Source organism: Zootoca vivipara, chromosome 4, assembly GCF_963506605.1.
Source record: "Zootoca vivipara chromosome 4, rZooViv1.1, whole genome shotgun sequence".
In the NCBI taxonomy this organism is placed as follows: Eukaryota; Metazoa; Chordata; class Lepidosauria; order Squamata; family Lacertidae; genus Zootoca; species Zootoca vivipara.
This window is the reverse complement of record NC_083279.1, coordinates 51358544-51382795: the sequence shown is the minus strand read 5'-3', so window position 1 is coordinate 51382795 and position 24252 is coordinate 51358544. Positions and strand designations below refer to the sequence as shown.

The 24252-nt window shown below is 43.6% G+C and overlaps 1 protein-coding gene across 1 annotated transcript; it reads left to right on the top strand.

Moving 5' to 3' along the window:
• The first annotated feature begins 289 nt into the window (after positions 1-289).
• Positions 290-23478, top strand: LOC118085722 (trifunctional purine biosynthetic protein adenosine-3-like). The gene is made up of 21 exons (XM_035116681.2): positions 290-434; positions 1641-1736; positions 2639-2813; positions 3574-3685; positions 4532-4600; positions 6646-6771; positions 8628-8715; positions 9204-9289; positions 9758-9926; positions 10236-10467; positions 11049-11143; positions 12299-12408; positions 12823-13021; positions 14611-14862; positions 16833-16985; positions 18898-19101; positions 19928-20077; positions 21300-21394; positions 21670-21811; positions 22052-22170; positions 23245-23478. The coding sequence occupies exons 1-21, from the start codon at positions 290-292 to the stop codon at positions 23476-23478; spliced, it is 3051 nt and encodes a 1016-aa protein (XP_034972572.2).
• Positions 23479-24252: the final 774 nt, after the last annotated feature.

Below are 24252 nucleotides of genomic sequence, written 5' to 3'. Positions count from 1 at the left end.
TTACAAATACTGTATTATGTTTTTACTTATTCTCTACCAAATGGACCATTGGTATAAAATGCTGTAGCTGCTTCAAATGCTTCCGTTTTAGAGGATATTCACCATTAATATGATGCCATTTAAAAATGTAATGTGTAATGTGTCAGGTGGCTCTGCCAAACATCTAAATTTGCCTCAGTTTAGAAGTCAGTTTCCTCGTAAATAATTGGTTTGCCTTCCAAATAAAAATGCTAATGATTGAGGCATTAGACCTATAAATGACAATGCACCTCTTATTTTGAGTATCTAGATGGCTGATCGAGTGCTTGTGATTGGCAGTGGGGGCAGAGAACATGCTTTGGCTTGGAAATTGGCACAGTCTCCACATGTGAAACAGGTACTGGTTGCTCCAGGAAATGCCGGTACAGCTAATGATGGCAAAATCTCTAATTCAGGTGAAGAGCTTGTAGTATTTTGTGACTTTTCCTGCATTGGGTATATTTGAATGTATTTGAATGGTCATACAGTGGAGAAACACACCCATGCCACTTTTCCAAAACAGTATTGCGTAAATGTAAATGCTAAGGGTGAGAAAAATCAATGCTTTGAACATGTCTGACTTTTTATGTTAACTCAGCAGAATGCACATACAAAAATGCAAGTGCTACAACGGGGTAGTCAACCTTTTTATACCTTCTGCCCACTAATGCATCTTTCTTGATGGCAAAATTTCCTTACCGCCCACCAGTGCTCGATGGAAGGATTCAGCTTGTGCTGTAGATAGAACCTGCTACCGCCCACCTAGAGACCTGAAATGCCCACTAGTGGGCGGTAGGGACCAGGTTGACAACCCCTGCGCTACAGGATAAAAAAAAAATACAAGACATTCATTGAATCTGTGATGCACTTTAACTTCTGCAGATCAGGGATGACTGACTGACCATGACCACTTAATGAAGGAGTTGGAGTGTGTAATCAAACATGTTCAGCCCCTGAAACTCTTACCTAGATAACAAAGTGGTTTTTGGAAACACAATTTTAGTCAATTTCTACTTCCACAGATGGCCCACATACCCATTCCACATTGCTCAGCCTTTTAAGGGGTGCGTGCCCACCCTATTCCTTTCTAATGGGAGCCCAGAGGGCATGGCACTTGTTGGATCAACATCTTAGCTTGTGTAGCCATGCCTTGCACCTTCAACCCTTGTCTTGCTTATGTACTGTACTGCTTCGAGCAGGGGTAGGCAACCTAAGGCCCGTGGGCCAGATGCGGCCCAATTGCCTTCTCAATCTGGCCCACGGACGGTCCGGGAATCAGCATGTTTTTACATGAGTAGAATGTGTCCTTTTATTTTAAATGCATCTCTGGGTTATTTGTGGGGCCTGCCTGGTGTTTTTACATGAGTAGAATGTGTGCTATTTAAAATGCATCTCTGGGTTATTTGTGGGGCATAGGAATTCGTTCACCCCCCCCCCCAAAAAAATAATCCGGCCCACCACATGGTCTAAGGGACAGCGGACCAGCCCACGGCTGAAAAAGGTTGCTGACCGCTGGCTTAGAGCATTAAAGTTACTGTGGGAGCCAGAGCACATAGGCTTTTGATGTAAGTTATCTTGGGATCTAAGCTACCAATTTATTATTTATCTATTATCTATTTCAGGGGTTTTAATTAGCAACCATACTATCCTAGCCCAGTTCTGCAAAGATCATAACATTGGGTTTGTGATTGCTGGACCAGAAGCTCTCCTTGTGACAGGTAAAGTTAGCAACTCCTTTCTTAGAAAAAAAAAACAAGTGCTCTAGATTTAAAAAAAAATAAAGGCCCAGTCTTGGGTAGCATAGGACCCCAGGTATCATCAAGTGGAGAGCAAAATGGGTTTTGAATAGCTGGTCTTCTTCTTCTTCTTCTTCTTCTTCTTCTTCTTCTTCTTCTTCTTCTTCTTCTTCTTCTTCTTCTTCTTCTTCTTCTTGCCTTGTTGAAACTCTAGACAGTGTGTTTCCTACTGATAATCCTGCAGGTAGATAGACAGCAGCCAGAAGCCTCTTGTATGAGCATATGCATGTAGCATCTTGGAACATTGCATAAAAGAACTCCCTTGCTAGACCAGAGTTCATATTGATATAGATTCTATTTTGAAAACCATTGCATTGCAGTGGTACCTTGGGTTACAAACACTTCAGGTTACAGACTCCGCTAACCCGGCAGGTTAAGAACTTTACCTCAGGATGAGAACAGAAATCGCGTGCCGGCGGCAAGGCGGCAGCGGGAGGCCCCATCAGCTAAAGTGGTACCTCAGGTTAAGAATGTTTTCAGGTTAAGAACGGACCTCCGGAACGAATTAAGTTCGTAACCAGAGGCACCACTGTATTAGGCATCAAAACATACCTTGGCTACAGGTTTGATAAGTTAATTATAGATGCAGGCAGACTTTTAAAGAGAGAATTCAAGGTGACATGATAAACTGCATCGTTTTTTGTTTCTGAACTATAAACCCCCAAGCTCTTAAGCCTTCCTCCATACTGGTGAGCTGCCTGCTGATAATTTTAGTTGCTCTTTTAGCTCTGTGATACCATTCTGAGACAGGCAAGGAGTGTTAATTTAAAAAATCTGAATTCCATAGCAAGCTTTGTCTGAGCCTTTCAGTATTTTGTTGTTAGGAATCGTTGATGACTTGGTAGCGGCTGGAGTTAGATGTTTTGGCCCTACAGCCAGGGCAGCACAACTGGGAACAAGTCGAAGTTTCGCTAAGGTCTTTCTTGATCAACATGGAATTCCAACAGCAAGATGGAATGAATTTTTAAATCCGCAAGACGCTTGCACTTTTATTAATAGGTAAGCATTGTTTTCTCCATTAGCTTACGCTCTTTAGAGTTGATGGTATAGCTTTTTGGTGAATTAAATTAAAAAGGGACCCCAAACGTATTGAAAATTGTTGATGAATATTGTAGAATGGCCAAAAATCAACAAGTTTACTGTTCTAGATCTCAGTCTCTCCACTTTCAACCTCTACATTCTCTCCCTCACTACACACTAGGCTCGGCTTGCAGATCACAACCACAAGGCTCTGCAGTCAGCTACTGGATCCCAGAAAACAGGGGACACTTCTTCCTCTTATTTATTCATCAGCCTTGAATACAACAGCATTTTTATTGGTTGTTTCTTTTTGGGGGGGGAGGAGATACCAAAACAAAATAAGAAGGATGATAAAGCCTTTCACAATGTTTATTCCTTAGGTACTTCTAAACAAGGTTAAAGTGCCGTAATTTATCAGGGTGAATTTTTCCCTCACGCCTTTAATCACTCTAAGTTAGCCCAAGCCTTCCTTGAAGAAAGGCTGGATAAAGTTTAGAAAATAAATAATTGGAATATTCTCACGTAGCTCAGTATTGCCTACACAGACTGACTGTAAGTCTCCATGGTTCTCTCTCAGCCCTGCTTGGAGATGTGTTAAAATTGTCCTTTCTCTAAAATGTTGTGTTCCAGACAGTCCAGGAACTTTTTGTTGTTGTTTTTTTAAAAAAGAGAGGAAAATTTTGACCATGTAATGAAAAGGAGTGACTTGCTTCTAATATGCTCTATCTTAAATTTAAAGTGCTGCTTTTCCTGAATTGGTGGTAAAGCCTAGTGGCTTTGGTCCTGGAAAAGAGATAATTCTTGCGCCCAACAGAGAGGAAGCCTGCAATGCAGTGCAAGAAATTCTGCAGGTGATTTATGCCTCTTTGTTAAGCTGTTGTGTGCTTTAATTTGGTTTATCATGGGGTTTTTTTAAATGTAAGGATAAATCTTACACTCGGGAATTAGATTGTAGTCCAACCCCCTGCAATGCAGGAATATGCAGCTGTATGTTTGTAAGGTAAGGCAAATGGGGATGCGGGCGGCACTGTGGTCTAAACCTCTGAGTCTCTTGGACTTGCCAATTGCAAGGTCAGCGGTTCGAGTCCCTGCGATGGGGTGAGCTTCCGTTGCTCTGTCCTAGCTTCTGCCAACCTAGCAGTTCGAAAGCACACCAGTGCAATTAGATAAATAGGGGAAGGTAAACGGCATTTCCATGCACTCTGTTACTTGGCACAGTGTTCCGTTGTGCCATAAGCGGTTTAGTCATGGTGGTCACATGACCTGGAAAGCTGTCTGCGGAGTGCGGACAAACACCAGCTCCCTCGGCCTGGAGCGAGATGAGCTCCGCACCCCATAGTCGCCTTCGACTGGACTTAACTGTCCAGGGGTCATTTACCTTTTACCTTACCTATGTTTGTATTTTGGGTAGGTTTTTTCTTCTTCTGTGACATTGTGCAGTGATGTCATTATATAATATTTTAAAAGGTGTTCTGACGTACAAAAACCAGTTATATGTTTAAACTGCAAATCATCACACCTCATAAAAATTTAGTAGGGAATCTAGAGTAGATTGTGGGCTACATGAAGGTTTACAGGTGAACAAAAAAAAAGTGACTTTATTGGAAATGATCTAAAAAAGAGCTTTCTTGTTAAAATGGAAGATGGAATGAAATTAGAATCTGACCGGTGGATTTTTTTTTTCTTTTTTAATGCAGGGCAATGTTTTTGGAGACACCCAAGATACCGTAATAATTGAAGAACTTCTTAAAGGGGAAGAGTTTTCTGTGTGTTTTCATTAAGTATTGCAGTCAGAGTTACCCTGTATTGTTTTTGTATAGTCCACAAACTTTAATTATTATTAATAGAAAGAGCCAAGGCCAGCCTGAGGCAACAGGAGGTGGCTCAAGCAAGCCCCATCTCATTGAAGGTGGCAGCGGAGAAAATATGAGCACAGAGAGGAGCAGTCAGGGCATTGGAGGCAGCAGCAGAGGAGATACAGGTGGGAGACTGAGGGAGCATTGAGCAACAAGTACGGGACGTGTTGAGCAATACACTCCTGGGTCCCCTGGATCTGCTGTCCCTCACAGCTTCCCTCAGCCTGCTGCCTGAAGCAACTACCTCACTGAGCCTCATGGGTGGGCTGTCCCTGACTATAGCAATGTGGTTCACCTAGCACAGAGCACAATGTTAGCATGATTTACTGCTATTTCCCAGTGTGGTTTAGTGGATAGTTTAGTGGACTGGGAAGATCTAGATTCAAAACTTGACCCTGCCATGAAGCTTACTGGGTCACCCCGGGCTACAAGTCACACACTCTGAGCCTGACCTGCCTCCCAGGATTGTTTTATGGATAAGAATAGGAGGCCCTTAAATCCTTGGGGGAAAGGCAGGGTAAATTCCAGAGGAACCCCATAACTTGCTGAACCACAAGGAGTTTTTGAGTTTTTGGGTGCTAATTCGACAGTTCCTGTCTGATGAGAGCTATCAACAAATATAGGGATTTTATTGTGCATTGTTATCATAGTTTTTAGCATGCTGTAAACCTTGATGCACAATCATTATTATTTCCATCAAGGGATACTAAGGGGACTTGCTTTACAAACGTTTGCAGGGTAAAATACAAGCAGAATTTTCAGAGTTAGCAGCTTCAGGCACAGAAGGGGAAGGCACAGAAACATAACTGGACACTTCTGCAATTGGTAGGGACCTGCTGTGTAGACTTTCATCTCCCCACAAGGATTCCAAAGAAAGGAAAAGAGACTTGGTGACTGCTTGTGGATTTGGGGGAGGAAGGAGCTAACAGATCTGCCTAAATAAAAAAAAAAAAATCCTTCCAGTAGCACCTTAGAGACCAACTAAGTTTGTCATAGGTATGAGCTTTCGTGTGCATGCACACTTCTTCAGATACACAGAAACAGAAGTAACCAGATCCTTATGTATAGTCAGAGGGTGGGGGTGGGGGTGATGGGAATGGGTGATGGGCTGATAGGAGTGGTAAACCTGTTGATGACTGTTAACGACTGTTAGTGACTGCAATTGGTCTTGCAGGAAAAAGCTGAGGTGCTAAAGAAAGCTTGATCATGTATAATGAGATAAGAATCCTATGTCTCTGTTCATACCAGGTCTCTCCATGGTTTTAAGCTGGGTAATGAGTTGCAATTCAGCAACTTCTCTTTCCAGTCTGTTTCTGAAATTTTTCTGTAATAAAACAGCTACTTTGAGATCTTGTATAGAATCTCCTGGGAGATTGAAGTGTTCTCCTACTGGTTTCTCTGTCTAAGATCTGCCTAAGGCATTTTCTTGCCTGAGATGAAGGACAAGGTGGTCCCAATTCCCCTCCCAATTCCACGCCAGAAGTCAGACAGACTGGCGGCTGAATCTTACAACACCAGCAACAGGACAGCATTCTCCATTGCATCTATGGATAGCAGGCTACCTTAGAGGGTGCGGGACAAACTATGCCTAGCTCACACAGCTTTTTCCTTCAACAGATCACTGCTCCCTGTCCTCCCCAGTATCTGCTGCCAGAGGCAGCTTCCTTACTCTGCGTAGTGGTAGGGTGTACTGTGGCAGTCAGAACATGGAGGAGTAGAGAATAGCAGCAGACAACTTTTCACATGGTCACGTCAACTCTGTGACCTTAACTACAATTTGAGCGTCAGCCACTAGCTGGTGAAAATGAAAAGCTCTTGCTAATCTCAGCACTGCTGTGAAAGGCAGGACTGCAAGGACTGAATTAATAAGAGAGAAACTTGTGTACGTTGGTGTATAATGTGTGTGATTTTAGTGTGTTATATTTGTTGCTCAGTTTCTTGAATTTTCTTCTCAGTGCTTATGCTTTGTGGATGGAGTCACTTTTGCTCTCATGCCACCAGTCCAGATCCAAAAGCGACTATCTGATGAAGACTGGGGTCCAAGCACTGTTGGAATGGGAGCTTATGGTCCAGTACCTCAGGTGCCAACAAGTTTTGTTCACTCTCTGCTTAGGACTCCATATGCCTTTTCCCTGGAAATCATATAGCGTGTCTTCTAAGTAATTTCTTTAGTGATGCTTTCAAATCTTTCTGGGTAATCCATGACAACTATTGACCTTAGAATAACAATGGACATAAACATCATCTCCTAGGGGCCCAGATCTTTTGTCCTCCCAATATATATATATATTTTTGGGGGAGCCCCACTCCCCCAGTGTTCAGAACAATCGAGGTGGAGCAGGCTGAGCGTGGAGCCCAGTTCAGCCTGGTTTCAGTGACTGGCTCCTCCTCCTCCTGCCACAGAGGGGAAGGGGGGAAGCAGCCCCTGGCTGGTGGCGGCAGCAGGAGGAGGACGAGGAAGAGGCCAGTCGTAGCTAGCAGTTCCTTCTCTTCCACTTTTTCCTCCTGCCACGTAAGGGAAAGATGGGTGAAGCAGCCTTCAGCCTGTGGCAGTGGCAGGAGGAGCAGGAAGAGGCCAAGCACTAGAGAGGAGCCACCAGCCATTGAAGCCGTACTGCCACTATGTTCGGCTCCACCCTCTGGCTTCTCCTGACATTCTGAAGTCACCCATATGTCATTGTGTAGTCTTATCAGCTACTAAGGGTCCTTTAAGTTGCGCCCAGGCAGGACAGAGATAGTAAATGATGACACCAGGGGTTGAATTCAGAGAAAGAATTTAACTTCTTATTAATAAGAGACCCTTGGTGGTTAAGCCTCACGACAAGAGCAAAGAAACACAAATTGCAAAGCTTCTTATACACTTCTTGGGCTCCTTTCCCCCTCCTCTGTATATGTGCGCATGCAAGGGGGTCACAAGTACATATAAGGATCTTCCTCTGTCCGGTCCTGTGCATAAACACATGCTGACTCATGCTACCCCAGTAGCGTCCTCCAGCAGCCTTGAGTGGGGGCTTGAGTCCCTGACTATCTGTGCGTCAGACTGATAGCGTCAGACAAGGCTGTCATTCGGCCTTGATAGCTTAGCAGGGCATTCTGTCTGGCTTACCCTTTGGCACACAGAGAGGCAAAGAGAGCAATGGGGGTGGTGGCTAAGCCATGCACCCAGAACTACGCAATGCAGACTATATGATCAGATTTAGCTCAATAACACAATTGGCAAATCTCTCCCTTCATTTGCCTCCACCCACCCCCCCCCCAGTCTTCTGTAGAAGTCGGTGCCTCTGTTAATGGAAAACCATATTATCAAGATTCTAGCATGCTAATGCTGTGCCGACAAACGTGTGTTGTACTCCACAGTCATACTTCAGAAGCACATAAATTGGTATTGAATGTGAAATTTAGCAGCTTGATAATCCCGGCTCCATTCCCCCCCTCCCGGAAGACTGCAGATGTAAACCTGATAGTGGGTGGGGAACTTTCAGCAGATGATGGGGAGGGCTCTGAGCAGACTCTGTAGGAGTCAATGCCAAGACTTTGATGGCCTCCATGGAGTTGTCTGTCCTTCCGTGTGACTAGCAGAATTAAAATAAATTATTCTAAGAAATGGACTTAATACACGTAATTGATGCTGATGCAATTGAGAATGGTGCAAAACTCTAATGTTTATTTTTGTTGATCGAGTATGTACTTCCTTAGTCTTAGTGTTGCCCTCGTAGATGATGGCAGGAAGAACGATGGGGACAAAGCTTGAATTAGTTGCCTCTGCCTTTCATTTGCTTTGGCTCCATCTACTGTTGGTCTTTGTGTGAACAGTCCCAATGGGAACCAGCCCCTACTAGTGTTCAGTTACTTTTTTATCACAATGTTTTGATTTTTACACTGAGGAAAAAATTGCCATAAAGCGGTCTCCATGTGTCCTTCTCCTGTTGCTCATTAGATTTCCGAAGTCCTTCTAGAAAAAGTTAAAGGTACACTTCTTCAACACATTATCAACAGCATGAAGCAAGAAGGCATATCTTATATAGGTAAGAAGTTACACTTGACATCAAGTTCCTTGGGAATGATCATTCTGTCATATGACATTATTCCATCTGATTTATGTTGTGGATTTTCATCATATTGAAAACTCATTCCTGTCTTCACGTAACAACTTACTATTTTTTTGAGTCTTACTTAATGAATGACAACTTCTGGAGGAAGTATTTTTTGAACGGAGAACTTGATCTTGTGCCAATAATAATAATATGCAGATTTTTTAAAAAAGAAATGCTTCACTTCATCTCATACCATAGTCTAGCTGTATGCATTTTAAAGACATGTTAAAACAGGCATAGGCAAACTCGGCCCTCCAGATGTTTTGGGACTACAATTCCCATCTTCCCTGACCACTGGTCCTATTAGCTAGGGATCATGGGAGTTGTAGTCCCAAAACATCTGAAGGGCCGAGTTTGCCTATGCCTGCATTAAAATATATACTTTAATTTGTTATCTATAATTCTCTGATTCCTTTCAGGTGTGCTGCAGATAGAATTGATGCTTACCAAAGATGGTGTGAAAGTCTTAAGTTTTGACTGCTGTTTTGGTGACCCGCAATGCCAGGTAAATCAGAGAGATACAACCTAATCCTATGAACTACCAAGACAGCAAATTAATATTTCAGATTGTATGTAATTTCTGCTCCAGCAGCATAGCATTACAGTTTGTAGTGCTGCATGGTCGACATTGTGAGTTAACAAAGGAGAAGCCAGTATATCACAGTGACTGAATGGGATTTGTATAATCTTTGTTCTATGCTAGTCTCTCCTTTGGGGAGTTCACTGTAGTATAATCTCCCTGCAGTCAAATCAGATTGATTGCTGCAAACTTTACCCAAACAAATTGGGACAAATGCTCTATAAACAGGTCATCTGGTTTTAGGGTTTATTTCTAACTTGTAATCACTGTAAGCTAATTGCCACTGGTTTTTGGAAATAGAAAAGCATTGCAGAAGCAGTGATTTGAACTAGATATAGTTGCTGAATCATATATATTTATATATACAATTGCTACCTATGTCCACTTTTGCAGGTAGTTGTTCAGCTTCTTAAAAATGATCTTTATGAAGTGATCCAAGCCACTGTTGATGGCAGGCTCTGCAGTTCCATGTTGGCTTGGTCAGAGAATTGTACTGCTGTGTCGATTGTCATGGCAAGTGAAGGGCATCCGGATTGTTGTAATCAGGGCAAGGAGATCACTGGTAATTCTTTTTTATTCTGAACCGTTCAATTACAAGGTACAATGAATATTTCATTTTATGTTTTCTGACAGTCATTATTCCTTGTTAAAAAAAACCCACAATAATCATCTTTCAGTTATAGTATTTTGAATTATTTACTAAATGTATTTCTTGTTAAATGTTTCAACAGGGAAACTTAAATGAAATGTGAAGTGCGGACTTTCCGCTGATATTCTGAGACCCCGTGAAATGGGGGAATTGACAATACAACCATCTACATCTGTAGAATATGTATAATAACCAAGCCCATTTTCCTTTCAAATTTTGTAGGGCTCCTTCAGGCAAAAGAGCTAGGCCTGGAGATCTTCCATGGAGCTACCATAGCAGTGGATGACAAAGTGCTGGTTAATGGCAGCAGAGTCCTGACAGTAACAGCCATGAAGGAGGACCTTGCATCAGCGCTTGAAGTTGCCTACAAAGGACTAGCAGCCATTTATTTCCAGGGTGCAACTTATCGAAAAGATGTTGGTTATCAAGCGATGAGGTTTCTCAGACAGTCTGCGTATGTAAACATAGGCACTGGCAGATAATGCGTGCTAACCGAATGTTTATTTTTTTGCCCAGGATCAGAGGTGGATTTAAGGGAACATGACTGGTTCATCCGCACTGGGTGCCCAGCTGAGAGGGTGCGGCAGAGGTGCTGCAACAATGACTTAGACTGGAAGGCAAGGGGTGGGACACACACACACACTGTTGTTGTTTAGTCGTTTAGTCGTGTCCGACTCTTCGTGACCCCATGGACCAGAGCACGCCAGGCACTCCTGTCTTGCACTGCCTCCCGCAGTTTGGTCAAACTCATGTTCGTAGCTTCGAGAACACTGTCCAACCATCTCATCCTCTGTCGTCCCCTTCTCCTAGTGCCCTCAATCTTTCCCAACATCAGGGTCTTTTCCAGGGAGTCTTCTCTTCTCATGAGGTGGCCAAAGTATTGGTGGCCAAACACACACACACACCAAATTTTGGCATCACACAGGGCGTTACTGACATTTGAAAGTCCAAAGTCTGCCACTGCCAGGATTCTCTTGCAACCACAATTGTAACTGGAAAACGTTTTAACAACAGTGACGTGTGCTTCTGTTTTAGGAGTCCATCATATGAAGACAGAATTGCAGATCCTATTGTTTGCAATGTCTTGGTTCGCCCATCTATCCTAACAGCTGCAAGTGGTTCCAAATTAGGTAAGGATCAGATGAAGTAATGGATTCCCAAAGGATTTTGAAGACCAATTCAGTTTTTCAAATTTATTCAATGTGAACCAAACTATTAAATGGATATACTAACCAGCTTCTGGCAAGAGCTCACTTCATTGTCCTTCCTTAGCCTCAGAAGTTATTGCTCTTTGCATATCAGCAGCTTTCTCTTGCACAAAGAGTAGCAAGAGTATGGTTAGGGCTACAATGTTCAATTGACTAAACTTTAGGTTCATAAGAACCGTTTTCACTTTCCCCTCATACAGGAGAGAGAGCATCTTCTGATATGATGCCTGAGATGCATCATCTAAAAACAAATAAAATAAGCTTCTTGCTTTAGAAATGTTGTTTTTACCCATGGGGGAGAGTTAATTGATAGCGTAAGAACATAAGTAAAGCCCTGCCAGATCAGACCAAAGGTCCATCCAGTTGAGCATTTGTTCATAGTGGCCAACTAGATGTTTGTGGGACATGAGTGATAGCCCTCTCCCCCTGCCCCATGTTTCCCAGGAACTGATACTTATTCAGAGCCATGCTAATGGTGATACTAGATGTGATATAAAGCCATCATAATTTTTGAGCCATTTATTAATCAAGTAACTAAAACAAATGTGATAAATCAATTTAAAATATTTAATTGGGTTGCGGCTGTCATGATCTTTGTATGGAAATTCAGGCTGTTATGGACTATTTCTGCTTTTTGTATGCTGCTCTCTTGCCCACACCGAATTTGTCATAGGTCAACAACATAGCAGGAAGCCAGTGCACGCAATGTTTTTGGCTGTGGAAATGTTAACCTATCTCTTTTGTTCTTGCTTCACATATTGTAATAGCTGAATGGAATGTGTAAACACCTGTCTGACTATGGTATCATATTGCACATGTGGGTGAATGTGAAACCCGATGCTCTGCTTTTGCTTCTGTTAGCAACAGTGGTAGCCTCTGCTGTTTTCTACAGATATTCTGTATAACTAGAATCTAAAGCAGAAACAGGAAGCACTCATATATTCCAACCTTTTGCAATATCTCAGCCTTGTCTCAGTGATCTGTTGCAAACATGAGGATTTGCAAGGGGGAGTAGTAATAAGTTTTCAGTAGCAGTGCTGTTTCCCACAATGTTTTTGACTTCTGTGTATCTTTCAGGCAGCTGTGGGCATCGGGGGAGTGTTTTTCCCTTCTTTGATTTGAGAGCATCTGGTTATAACGATCCCCTTCTAGTATCCCAAACTAAAAGCATTGGGACAAAAATGAAGGTAAACCAAGGCATGTCCCTACTTAAGCTTGTATTATGCCCATGTCTCTTGTGATGCGTAACTTTTCCGTGTGAGACCACAAAGCTACACGGGTCCAATCAAGATAGACACAGAAATAACCTACACTTATAAATGTTTCAAATCAATATAATTATACAATTTTGAGCTTTCTAGGCTAGCCCCTATAGAACTTGAGATGTACTACTAAGCTGAATGCGTCCTAGCTATCATGTATGGCGATCCACCACAAGCTCCTGCCTTTTGCTTGGCATCAGTTGCTCATATAGGAAAAGAACATCCTTTGAGTCTTTGGCTACATCAAGACCAGTGTCTGACGCTGCCTAAAGTAATATTTTTATACCAGAGTAATGCATTCACATTAAAATCCCAGACTGATTCCCTTGTTCATTACAGATTGCCCAGCTGTGCAATATTTACGACATGATTGGTCAGGACTTGGTGGCCATGTGTGTCAATGATGTCCTGGTTCAGGGAGCTGAGCCCCTCTTCTTCCTCGACCATTTTGCCCATGGAAAATTGGATGCTGGTGTGGCTCAGTCAATAAGAGATGGGATAGATGGAGCTTGCAAACTGGCAGGATGTACTCTTCTGGGTATGACCACGTCTCAGTATTTCTCTTCTCAGTTTTGAAATTTCTTCTTCGCGTCCTAGGAGCTGTAAGTTGTTGTAGTGGTGATGGTAGCATAAATTTCCAATTGCAGAGCTTGAACGTTATTTAGGGTTCTTCCAGATGGAAAAAAAGAAAACCCTGGAAAAACATTGCCCAGGTCTGGGCTGGCACCATCAATATCATGTTCCCATTTTATAGAGGGGGAGCAGATAAGACTTGCTGTGACGCAAATAGCTGTGCTTTCCAGCCCTTCACTAAAATATATATTAGAACTAGAAGCCTCGTCACCAACATTGCTCAGAAATTCCAAGAAACAAAAAAAGATGTAGTTTTGAAATCAGTGATTAAACTCAGTGCAGTCTTGTAAGGTTCAACCCACCATCTTGATTCAAAATATAATTGTATGCATACATAAACAAAAAACCTTCTATTTGATCTTAGAAACCCTTGTGCAGAATTGGGATTCAGTATCTTAAGAGGTGCCCAAGTGCACTGTGAACAAACTAGAATTGGTGGAGGGGCTGTAGAAAATGTTTGTTTCATGCCAGCCTTAACACACTGGGTGGTACAAGTCTGCTGTAGGGTCTTTGAAATGGTGATGCATGTGACTTGCTGGTGCATATCTGTTGTGTGGCATATGTGCAGGCTTTGGAGCACATGCACACACCCTGATAAACATTTTTATTTTGTACTTTTATTAACCAATATGAGAATCTTTCTTTCACTTCCCTAAAAGCAGACATTAAGAATTATTCCAAAATTCGTCAGTGCTGTAGATGGATGGATTAAGATAGGCATATATTTGTAAGTGAACAATATTCTGGCATATAAGACGACTGGGCATATAAGACAACCCCCAACTTTTTCGGTTAAAATATAGAGTTTGGGATATACTTGCTGTATAATAAATATGACCCGGTGTATAAGACGACCCCCGACTAGGGTGGCCAGACTCAATAGAGGACAGGACTTCCATGCCTTTAATTGCCCTGCTCTCTTTTGAGTCTGGAAACCTTAAAGAGAAACCAGCAGACCCTTTGTTTAATTTCCAAGCAAAGGGTTTGCTGGTTTCTCTTTAAGGTTTCCAGACTCAAAAGAGAGCAGGGCAATTAAAGGCACAGAAGTCCTGTCCACTTATGAGTCTGGCAACCCTACCCCCGACTTTTGAGAAGATTTTCCTGGGTTAAAAAGTAGTCTTATAGCAGGAATATACAGTAATAATCTATGCAATCCTAAGCATACCCAGTGCTTTTCCCCCACTGCAAAAAATGAGGTGTTGGTACTCATACATTGATAAAAGTGCTGTGTTTGCCAAAGCAAAATGGCTGCCATAGGCTCATAGCTGCCAAGTTTTCCCTTTTCTCGCGAGGAAGCCTATTCAGCATAAGGGAAAATCCCTTAAAATAAGGGATAACTTGGCAGCTATGCATAGGCTGGGGAGGGGGGAAGAGGTGATACTCCATATTTGTGACTACTTCTGCACACAAAGCACTGAGTATACCCATGCAGAATGCAAGTTCCACGAACATTTATGGTATTTACTGCTGCTGGTTTCTCTTCCTATTTCCTAGGAAGAGAGACCAGTGAAATGTCTGGCACCTTTGCACCTGGAGAGTGCAACCTGGTTGGCTTTGTTGTTGCTGCTGTGGAACAAGAAATGGGATTTCCACAGCAGGAGAAGATTGTCAGTGGTGATCTCCTCATTGGAATAGCTTCTTCTGGCCTTCACAACCAAGGATTTAGTCTTGTGAGGAAGATTCTTTTAACATCATCCCTACACTATTTCTCTTCTGTTCCTGGCGGATGTGGTCCCCAGACTTTAGGTATTTCTGCTTCTCCCAATTTCTTCCCCTGAACATTTCTTGAAAATTAACACCATACACTTATTATTGAATTTCTTTCTTTCTTTCTTTCTTTCTTTCTTTCTTTCTTTCTTTCTTTCTTTCTTTCTTTCTTTCTTTCTTTCTTTCATCTCTGCTGTATATAATTGCCTGGTTTTGAAGCTACCGTGTTTCCCCCTTTTTAATACGTAGCCATAAAGTAAGCCATGGCAGCATTTTTTAGGAGTTGCTATATCTAAGACACCCCCCGAAAATAAGACATACCTCTCATACCGTGTACAGCGAGACCGCCGAGCGCCCCAGCCAGCCAGCGGAACCCAGCCAGCCAGCGGGGCCTGGAACCAGCGGCTGCAGCGGCAAGCCACCTGCCGGAACAGGCGGCTGCAGAGTGGAGCACTCCGCAGCGCCGAGCACTCAGAGCGCACAGCAGTGCCGAGCGGAGCGCCCAGCCACCCGCCTGGCCTCTTCCTGGCCCAGCCGAGGAGGCCTGCCGCCCCGCCGCCAGAACAGGTGGCTGCAGAGTGGAGCGCTCCGCAGCGGCGAGCGCTCAGAGCTCACAGCAGTGCCGGGCGGAGCGCCCAGCCAGCGGCCTGGCCTCTTCCTGGCCCGGCCAAGGAGGCCTGCCGCCCCGCCGCCGGAACAGGCGGCTGCAGAGTGGAGCGTTCCGCAGCGCCGAGCGCTCGGAACGTCCAGCAGCACCAGGCGGAGTGCCGAGCCAGAGCGGCGAGGCAGAGCGCATATCCCAAGGCAGAGCGGCGGTGGGAGCCCCGCTGGCCCTGCCAGGGTGACGGGGGGCGGCGGGAGCCCTGCTGGCCCCTTCCGCGTCGCCGGAACGTTGTGGGCCGCATGGCCCAAGGCAGAGCGGCGGCGGCGGGAGCCCCGCTGGCCCTGCTAGGGTGACGGGCGGCGGCGGGAGCCCTGCTGGCCCCTTCCGCGCCGCCGGAACGTTGTGGGCCGCATGGCCCAAGGCAGAGCGGCGGTGGGAGGCCCGCGGGTCCTTCCGCGGCGCCAGGGCACGAACGGCAGCGGAAGCGCTGCTGGCCCCTTACGCCCCGCCGGAGCGGCGTGGGCTGCATGGCCCGCCGCCGGAATTTTGTGGGCAGGAAGCGGGAGGCAGGCAGGCGGGCTGGGCGATGGGCCCGTGGCTGCGCTCGGCGGGGCGAGTAGTGAGCTCAACGCTAGCCTGCGACGGCCTGCGCCAGGGGCTCTGGCTCAGTCCGTTGCCGGCGCACGCCGCCTCGTCGTGGCCAGGATCTGGGTCATGGTTGGGTGAGTTCCCTCCCCTCCCATAGCGGCACCCGGGACAAGGCTGCCTCTGAGCATGCACAGAGAGACACCCCCTTCACATCCCCCCCCCCAGTCCAGTGCTGGGGAAAAGGGGTCTTGGAAAGCCGGGGTGGGTTTATAGCTGGGGATGGGGTGGTCTCTAAACATGCACAAAGTGCCTCCCTCACCGCTACCTTTGCTCTTTTTTCCGTGTCTCTTTTTAAAAGAAGTTGCTCCCCAGGGTGGGTCCATAATAAAAATCGTAAAAAATTAAGGCATCCCCTAAAAATAAGACACCTTGTGTTTTTTTGAGAAAAAAAAGTTATAAGACGGTGTCTTAAAAAAGGGGAAACACGGTATTGCACACTTCTCAGCATTGTTAGTTCTCCATCATGATTTTTACTGCACCTTTTTCCTACAGTGTCTTCAGAGACATCCTTGTTGTCCTCTTGTATTGCTTCTTCTCCATAGAAAGAAACAAAGGAGACCTTATGACAGCCTTCACCAACCCGACGTCCTCCAAATATTGTTGGGCTGGGGTTAATGGGAGTTGTAGTCCAGCAATATCTGGAAGGCATCAGGTTGGGGACAGCTTCAGCTTGGTGAGGAAGGAGTCTTGTCCTGCTTGCTATAAGATTGTATGAATGATTTTATCTACAGTTTAAAAACTTCTCATACATTCACAGGAGAGCAGTTGCTAACCCCATCCAAAATCTATTGCAAAACTCTGCTGCCTGTACTCCGCTCAGGAAATGTGAAAGCCTACATCCATATTGCAGAAGGGGGGTTGCTGGGAAGCTTTTCTACAATCCTTCCTGAACAATTTGGTGTGGTTTTGGGTAAGTACTTTTTGTTCTTGTTGTATTATCTATATGTAGTATACACATGGTTCTTTTTTTAGCATGACATTAATAAAAGCATTTTGGAAACTCGCCATATGCACACACCCTTAAGTAAACCATCTTGGCTGTGAGTCCTGGAAGAATGGCTAGGCCCTGCCTTGCATTACTTTTCCCACTTGACCTGGGAGGGCAGGATGCTGACTGTCTCCAGCTACGAAAGCTGAGGCTGCTAAGCAGACTTTGGGACTGTTGGGGGGATGTTGATGTTGTTGCCATTCGTTTTTTTAAATCTTTATTTCAGATCTTGTGGTTTATGTGGAATTTATTCAGTTTGGCTGTGTATTTTTTGTGTTTTATTTATTGTCTATGACTGCTTTTGTTATGTTGCAGTTATATATATATTTCCATGTTAAAAGCCACATTGAGCATGGTTTGAACTGCGGAAAGACAGCATACAAATAAAATCATATACTTATATATGTAAACATATGAAATACAGTGGAACCTCGGTTTACGACTACCTCCGTTTATGAAAACCTTCGTTCATGAACGCTGTGGACCCGGAAGTGTTTACATCCGGGTTCCGCGGCGTCGGATGTGCAGACACGATCTGCGCAGCGCATGCATGCGCAGAACCGCTCTATCGGCGCTTCGCACACGTGCAAAAGCGTGCCTTCGGCGCTTCGCACACGTGCAAAAGCGTGCCTTCGGCGAGCAAATACCTCGGCGAGCGAACACCTCCACGGAATGGATTGCGTTTGCAAACCAAGGTACCACGGTACTTCTGGCCTAGAAGTAGAAAGCAAGCAAGACAGGAAATAGTTTTCTTCTGGCCCTTTGAATAGGAGTCATCAGTAGTTTGCATATCATGACTTTTTGGCTGGAACCCAGCATTTCTTTACCTGGGGCAATGGACTCCAAACTCCATGTAAGTCTTCTGTTCCAGATGGGAGACCACAGGGGCAACTGTAGCCTGACATGACTATTCAGTGAGCCAAGAACCAACACCATGGACAGCTCATTGTGGGGCTTTGGTTTCAAGTCAGGCCAGAGCCAAAATTGGTTGAGATTGTTGCTTCAATGTGGTCTGCAGCCAATGGATGTTTAATCAGGAGCACCCAAAGTGATGTTCTCCAGATGTTGCTGGACTGAACAACTCCTATTATCCCTGAACATTGACCTGATGAAATTAGAATCCATCAGGAGGGCACCGCATAGGCCCCTCATTTTAAATATTCCTGTCAAGCCACACCTTCTTAAAGGACCCTTGCCTAATAACAAGAGACTGCACTTTTCTTATGCTGGCATGTGCTGTGTTGAGGTGAAAGACCTCTTCCAGACCCTGGGCTTAGTGGGGTGGAAAGGAGAGTTCTCAGTTCCCAGTGGGGTGATGCATGCGAGTCTAAAAGAGCAACTTTTTAAGGGACAGTGTCTGGGAGCCTCACTGTGTCCTGCAGCCCCTCCTCTATAGAAGTCTCTGGAGGGGGTGGCTATTTCAACTATTGTCTGCTAGAGCACTGGAGGAACTGAATATTCTCCTTCCTAGGAGTCTCAAGCGACCTCTGCTGACAGATAGAGTTCCAAACCATGACAATAGGTCTCTTGAGAGTCTGATAGTGAAATAACTAATCCTAGAGTATTGCACAGTTGCAGTGCCTCATCCCAGCAATCGAGAGGAAATATCAGAATACCCATTTGAAATGAATTTCTTCCTCTTATGCATATGTTCAGGTCTCTGTTTGTCCTTCACATAGATAATTTCAGCATGACATAGTAGTGCTTATATTTTGCTGGATTGTATCCAATATTGCTAATGATAGTTGAGGCTGGGAGGATGAACCTGTGCCATGGCTTTAACAGGGATGGAATTAAGGACAGTGTTGTTCTTTACAAATTCAATTATTTGTAGATGCTCATAGTTGGAGTATTCCTTCAATATTTTCTTGGCTTCAAGAAGAGGGAAGCCTTTCAGAAGTGGAGATGTCTCAAATGTTTAACTGTGGGATTGGTGCTGTGCTTGTGGTACAAAAGGAGTTTGCTGGACAGATTTTGAAAGATCTCCAGAAATACGAGAATGCATGGTTGATCGGGAAAGTCATCCACCACCTTGCAGGTCATTGCATTTCTTATTCAGACATACAAACAGCTTAAAATCCAACAAAAGCATTTCAAATGTTCTAAGGCTTCAGTTCTATACCAATTTATATGAGAGTGAGACCCATTGAAAATGATGGCGTTTACTTTTGTGTAGACATAGATAGGATTGCACTTTAATTTGTAGACATACATAGGATTGCGCTGTGATTTGCACCGCAATTGTATTAAGTTTCTGCAGCTATGTAACCTAACTTGGGTAGCAGGAGTAAATTCAGCACCTCTCTTCTGTTCCTGCTGCTGCCACACAACAGCCAGAACAAATCAAAGTCTGGGTTGCTATGCTGTCTGAACTCAGGCTTATGGCTTGTTTTCACCAAGCTGTGAGTGGTAAGCAAGGTTTGCTCTTGGTCACGCTTGTAATTTACCTCGGGGAAACAAGCCATGAACCTCAGTCTGGACAACATAACAAGTTAGATTATGACTTGTTCTGTGCATGGCATCAACAAGAGTGGGAAAGGAGCTCTGAAAGAACTTGTTCACATTAAACCATAGTTTGTTTTAAACTATGGCATAATATGACATGTGAACTGGGCCATGGGCCAATGTTTAGTTTGTATTTGGGTGTCCATTTCCAAGTCCTGCGCAATGCAAAAAATATATGAAAACATCAATTAATTAAAGGTTATTTGCTTTCAACTCTTTTGTGGGATTAAGGAGAGGAGCTTTCAACTGGATATTATAGACATTCCTATCCCTTTGGCAGTTTAGCTTCCCAAATAATGTATGTGCTTTTAGCTACTATATTTTAAGCGTGTGCACTGAATTACCTTTCCTTTCTTCAGGGTGTTCTCATGTAGTAATCAAGAATCTTATTGAAGCATTGCTGCAAAACAGATACCCATTTATGAAGAATCTTTCCAATGTAGACAGCCAGGTCCAGACCACATGCAGAAAAAGCAAAGTGAAAGTAGCTGTTCTTATCTCAGAAATGGGTGAGCTTGCAATTTCCATAACACTCAATAACCATCTCTGCAATAGAGATTTTGTGAGAGCATGTCGACTTTGATATACTATGGCAAAGGTCAATAGAACTGATTGCTGCTAATATGCAGATAGTCCTTATACTAATTGCATTTTTGATCAGAATTAAAATCCAGTCGATCCCCTGATATCCAAATCTTGCCTCACACCACATCATTCAAATTTACTTTGCAATTATATTTAGTATCGTATCCTTGCTGGTAATCTCAATGATATGGCCATGAAACATCCTCATGTCTTAAGGACTTCTAAGCAAGGCAGATTGGGACAAACTAGGAAGATGATATGAAGGCGGAAACTCTTCTGTCTTTGACTTGTTTATGTTTTAATTTCTTTATAAAAATATTTGTATACAGTACTGCAATTCCATAAAAATAAATCAAAGTTTACCACAATTATTGAAAAATGTGCAAGCATGCTTTAGTTGCCAGGGAAATTTACAATAATTGATTATTATCTATACTGGTTTTGTAAAAATAGGCAGAAAAGCATGTTTCAGAAACTTTCCTACACATACTCACTTGGGAAGAAAACCCCATTAAACTCAATGGGATTTGTTTTGGTTTAGAAATGGATAGAATTACCTGTACATTATGGATTAACTGGGAATAAGAGTAGGGGAGAATATTAAGAATGTTATGAAGATATTCACTAGATGCTGATCATAAAAAAGAAAGCAAAACAAAAACAACCACCAACAACACAGAATCATTAATTGAAGATCAGAAAGTTAACATCCAGTTTTCCCATGTTATTGTTAATTTTGATATATTAGGTGATACAAAACTTTGTAGAAGAAAATGAGGAATATACAGGCCTTGGTATTCTACCTGAATATAACAGAGAGCCCTCTCTGCTCCAGCCCAAATGTATAAATTTCTGGTGGTTAATACAACCATTTATACAGCATGAAAGTGACCCGTCACACAATCTTTCCTTAAAAGCACAGGAATTCTTAAGCAGTTGTACAGCTAAAATGCAGCAGCAATCTATGTAAAAGGTTGACACAGAACATGTGTTTGTTAGTTCGCAATGATATTATAAGTGCATACTGTGGAGGGGTCACTTGCTGTTTCCCTGGGCACATGTTTTCTATGTCTACTAGAGACTGACTGTGTCTTAATCTTCTCATTTGAGGTACAAGCCTGACAGCACTTCTGGGATATGCAAAAGAGCCAGCAAGCTGTGCCCAAATAGTCCTTGTCATCGCCAGCAGGTCTGGGGTGGAAGAACTGAAGAATGCAACCCTGGCTGGCATCCCCACTAGAGTAAGGAGAACTTTGCATTATAATTTCATGGCCAAAAAATCCCACATTGCCAGAAAGTATCTTCACTTGCAATATTTCTCTGCAGAGTACCGCCCCATGCCTCATATTTAGATAAATATTCTTGAGACAATTATGTCTACAAGTAAAAAAACAACATCTAGAACCTGGTTTGTATAAATTTAATGTAAATTTTGAGGGTCTTCAAAAGGTTGCCTGTGTTCTTCTGTTTTGATCTGTAGGGGGCTTGGAAGTTTCTTTTGCATTAATTCTTGTAGGTAATTGACCATAAACTGTATGGAAGCAGATCAGAATATGAAGGCACAGTTGACAGAGTCCTTGAAGAATTCTCTGTGGAACTTGTTTGTCTGGCAGGATTTATAAGAGTTTTGACTAGCAACTTCCTTAGGAAATGGAGTGGTAAGTGGAACAAACTATTGTTGTATTAAGTATTTTTTAATTGCTCAGAAGGGTTGACAGCTGCTTAGATTCAGCATGTATAAGGCAAAGTAGGATCATAAGAATTTCCAGGCTGGGTTCATATACTCAGTCGAAGCAGTGATTTTCAATTGGTGATCTGCATGCAGGGCTTCCGTTTCCATTTTGCACATCCTTGTTTGTCTCTTTGATATGTCTGAACAGCGGTTTCATTAATCATAGGGAAAATTTTGAGCACTTATCCATCACTTTCACCATTGACTAAAGGAGGAAATGTCCACAAGCACAATGCACTCTCATCTGCATACAAAATTGCTGGCTGCACGGTCCATTTTGTGCTTGTAAGTATCTTCCTGAGAATAAAGAAAACACCTCTTTCTGTTTTCTGCACACCTGCAAATAATTCTCATTCATGACATAGGCAGAGATGGGGTATCTAGGTCAGAGATGGGTTTTTTTTGTGATCCTCCTGATGTTATTGGGCTACACTTCTAATCATTCCTGGTCATTTTTATGCTGGTTGTGGCTAATGGGAATCCAACAACATTGGGAGGGCCACAGGATCCCTATTCCTGAGCTTGATGTTATTTAGAGTAACTACCTTCTAGTTATAAATGTTACCTTGTTTGGAACTACAATTCCCATCATCCCTAGCTAACAGGACCAGTGGTCAGGGATGATGGGAATTGTACTCCCAAACATCTGGAGGACCAGAGTTTGCCTATGCCTGCACTAAAGTCTCAGACCTCCCTGTACCTGGTGACATATCCCTTGTCATATCACCTTGTTCTCCTCAGCCCTTGATGGATGTTTTCTAGCTATCGTAACAATATTAACTCCAAGCTCATTTACATTGCAATAAATGCATGGCCTGTTCATCCAGAAGGCAGTCCCATTAAGTTTAATGGTGCTTATTCCCTTGAAAGTGGGATTAGAACTGCAACCTTAACCGCCTTCTCAAAAAAAAAAACATATCCAACCACCAATTCCTTACCTGCCCCTCTGCCTAGTTATATTACCCATTTGTCTTCCTGCATGCCATTTTTAAGCACCTAACTATCAGTGACTGTAAAGATAAGATGAGAACCAGGTGGCATTTAAAAAAACAACAGCCAAATACCAGGGTGGGTGGGTGCGCGCACCATGATAGTGGTGAAATTGTTATCAGGATCACCTTAAAAAGTGGTTGCTACTTATATCATCAAGGTTGGATGTAGTTTGGGCCATAATGTACTCCTCATCTCTTTTCAACCTGCCACCTATCCTTTATATTACAACTTTCTGCTAATCTTTTCCAGGCTGAATTTTAGTAACACTACTCTGTCCCAAGCCCTTTCTGCTTCTGTTGCTCTTCATGTGGAAAGCCACCTATCTTAATGGAATCTCTCTCTCTCTCTCTCTCTTTCTCTCTGGAGGATACTAGTCTCGAAGCAGTAATCTTACAAGAGCCCGTCTCTGTGAAGGCAGAAGACACGGAAGAGACCTTGTCAGAAAAGGTCAAAGAAGCAGAGAGCCGGGTATTTCCTGTTGCCCTGCAGCTGGTTGCCAGTGGAATGGTGCAACTAGGAAAGGATGGCAAAACCTACTGGAAACGAGAGAGTCGGGAGCTGGTCCCTCAAAAAGAAAGGCAGGATTGTTCCTCCTCTTAAACTTTCCTATAAGCAGCTACAATGCAGCAATGAATAGTGACAGTTACAATACTTAAGGCTGAAACTGTCAAATTCCTCTTCTCCGAGTGCTTTTCCTTTGCTAAACTCAGAGCATGGGGGTCAATACTGGTTCTTCAAGTGAGGAAAGCATGCGCAATGGACATAATACAGTGCATAATTAGCTTCAGGGCAGCCTAGGTGGGTGGTGATTTTACTCTTCCCCCCCCCCGACTCCATTAAATTCATGTGCATACCCCACCAGATAATTAGCATTAGGAGGGAAAATATCTGGCACCAACATAGCTTCCCTCCCCTATGCAAATACTACTATTTCAAAGAATTAGGTGGAGAGGGACTGTGGCTCAATGCAGAGCATCTGCTTTGGATGCAGGAAGTCCCAAGTTCATTCCCTGGGATCTGATCTCCAAGTAGAGATGGGAGGGAGCTGCTGCCAGTCAGTGTGGACAGTACTGAGGTAGATGGACCAATGGAGATGGCGCTATATAAGGCAGCTACCTAGGATTCCTTTCCCTGTCCTCCACACAAAGTTCATTCTGTTTCTCATTCTGCATTGTCTTGGCCACATCACTGCTGACCTCAGAGATTTCTGTGGCCTTTGCTGGTGGTATAAAAACCGTATGGGTTTTGTGGCACCAGCCACAGCAACAAAAAGCAGATAAGGGGATGTTGCAGCTGGGTTTTGCCAACTGCAGGGAACAGGAATGAGAAACATGTTCAGGCATGTGCTGAACTGCATGAAATCAGTGTGTGTTT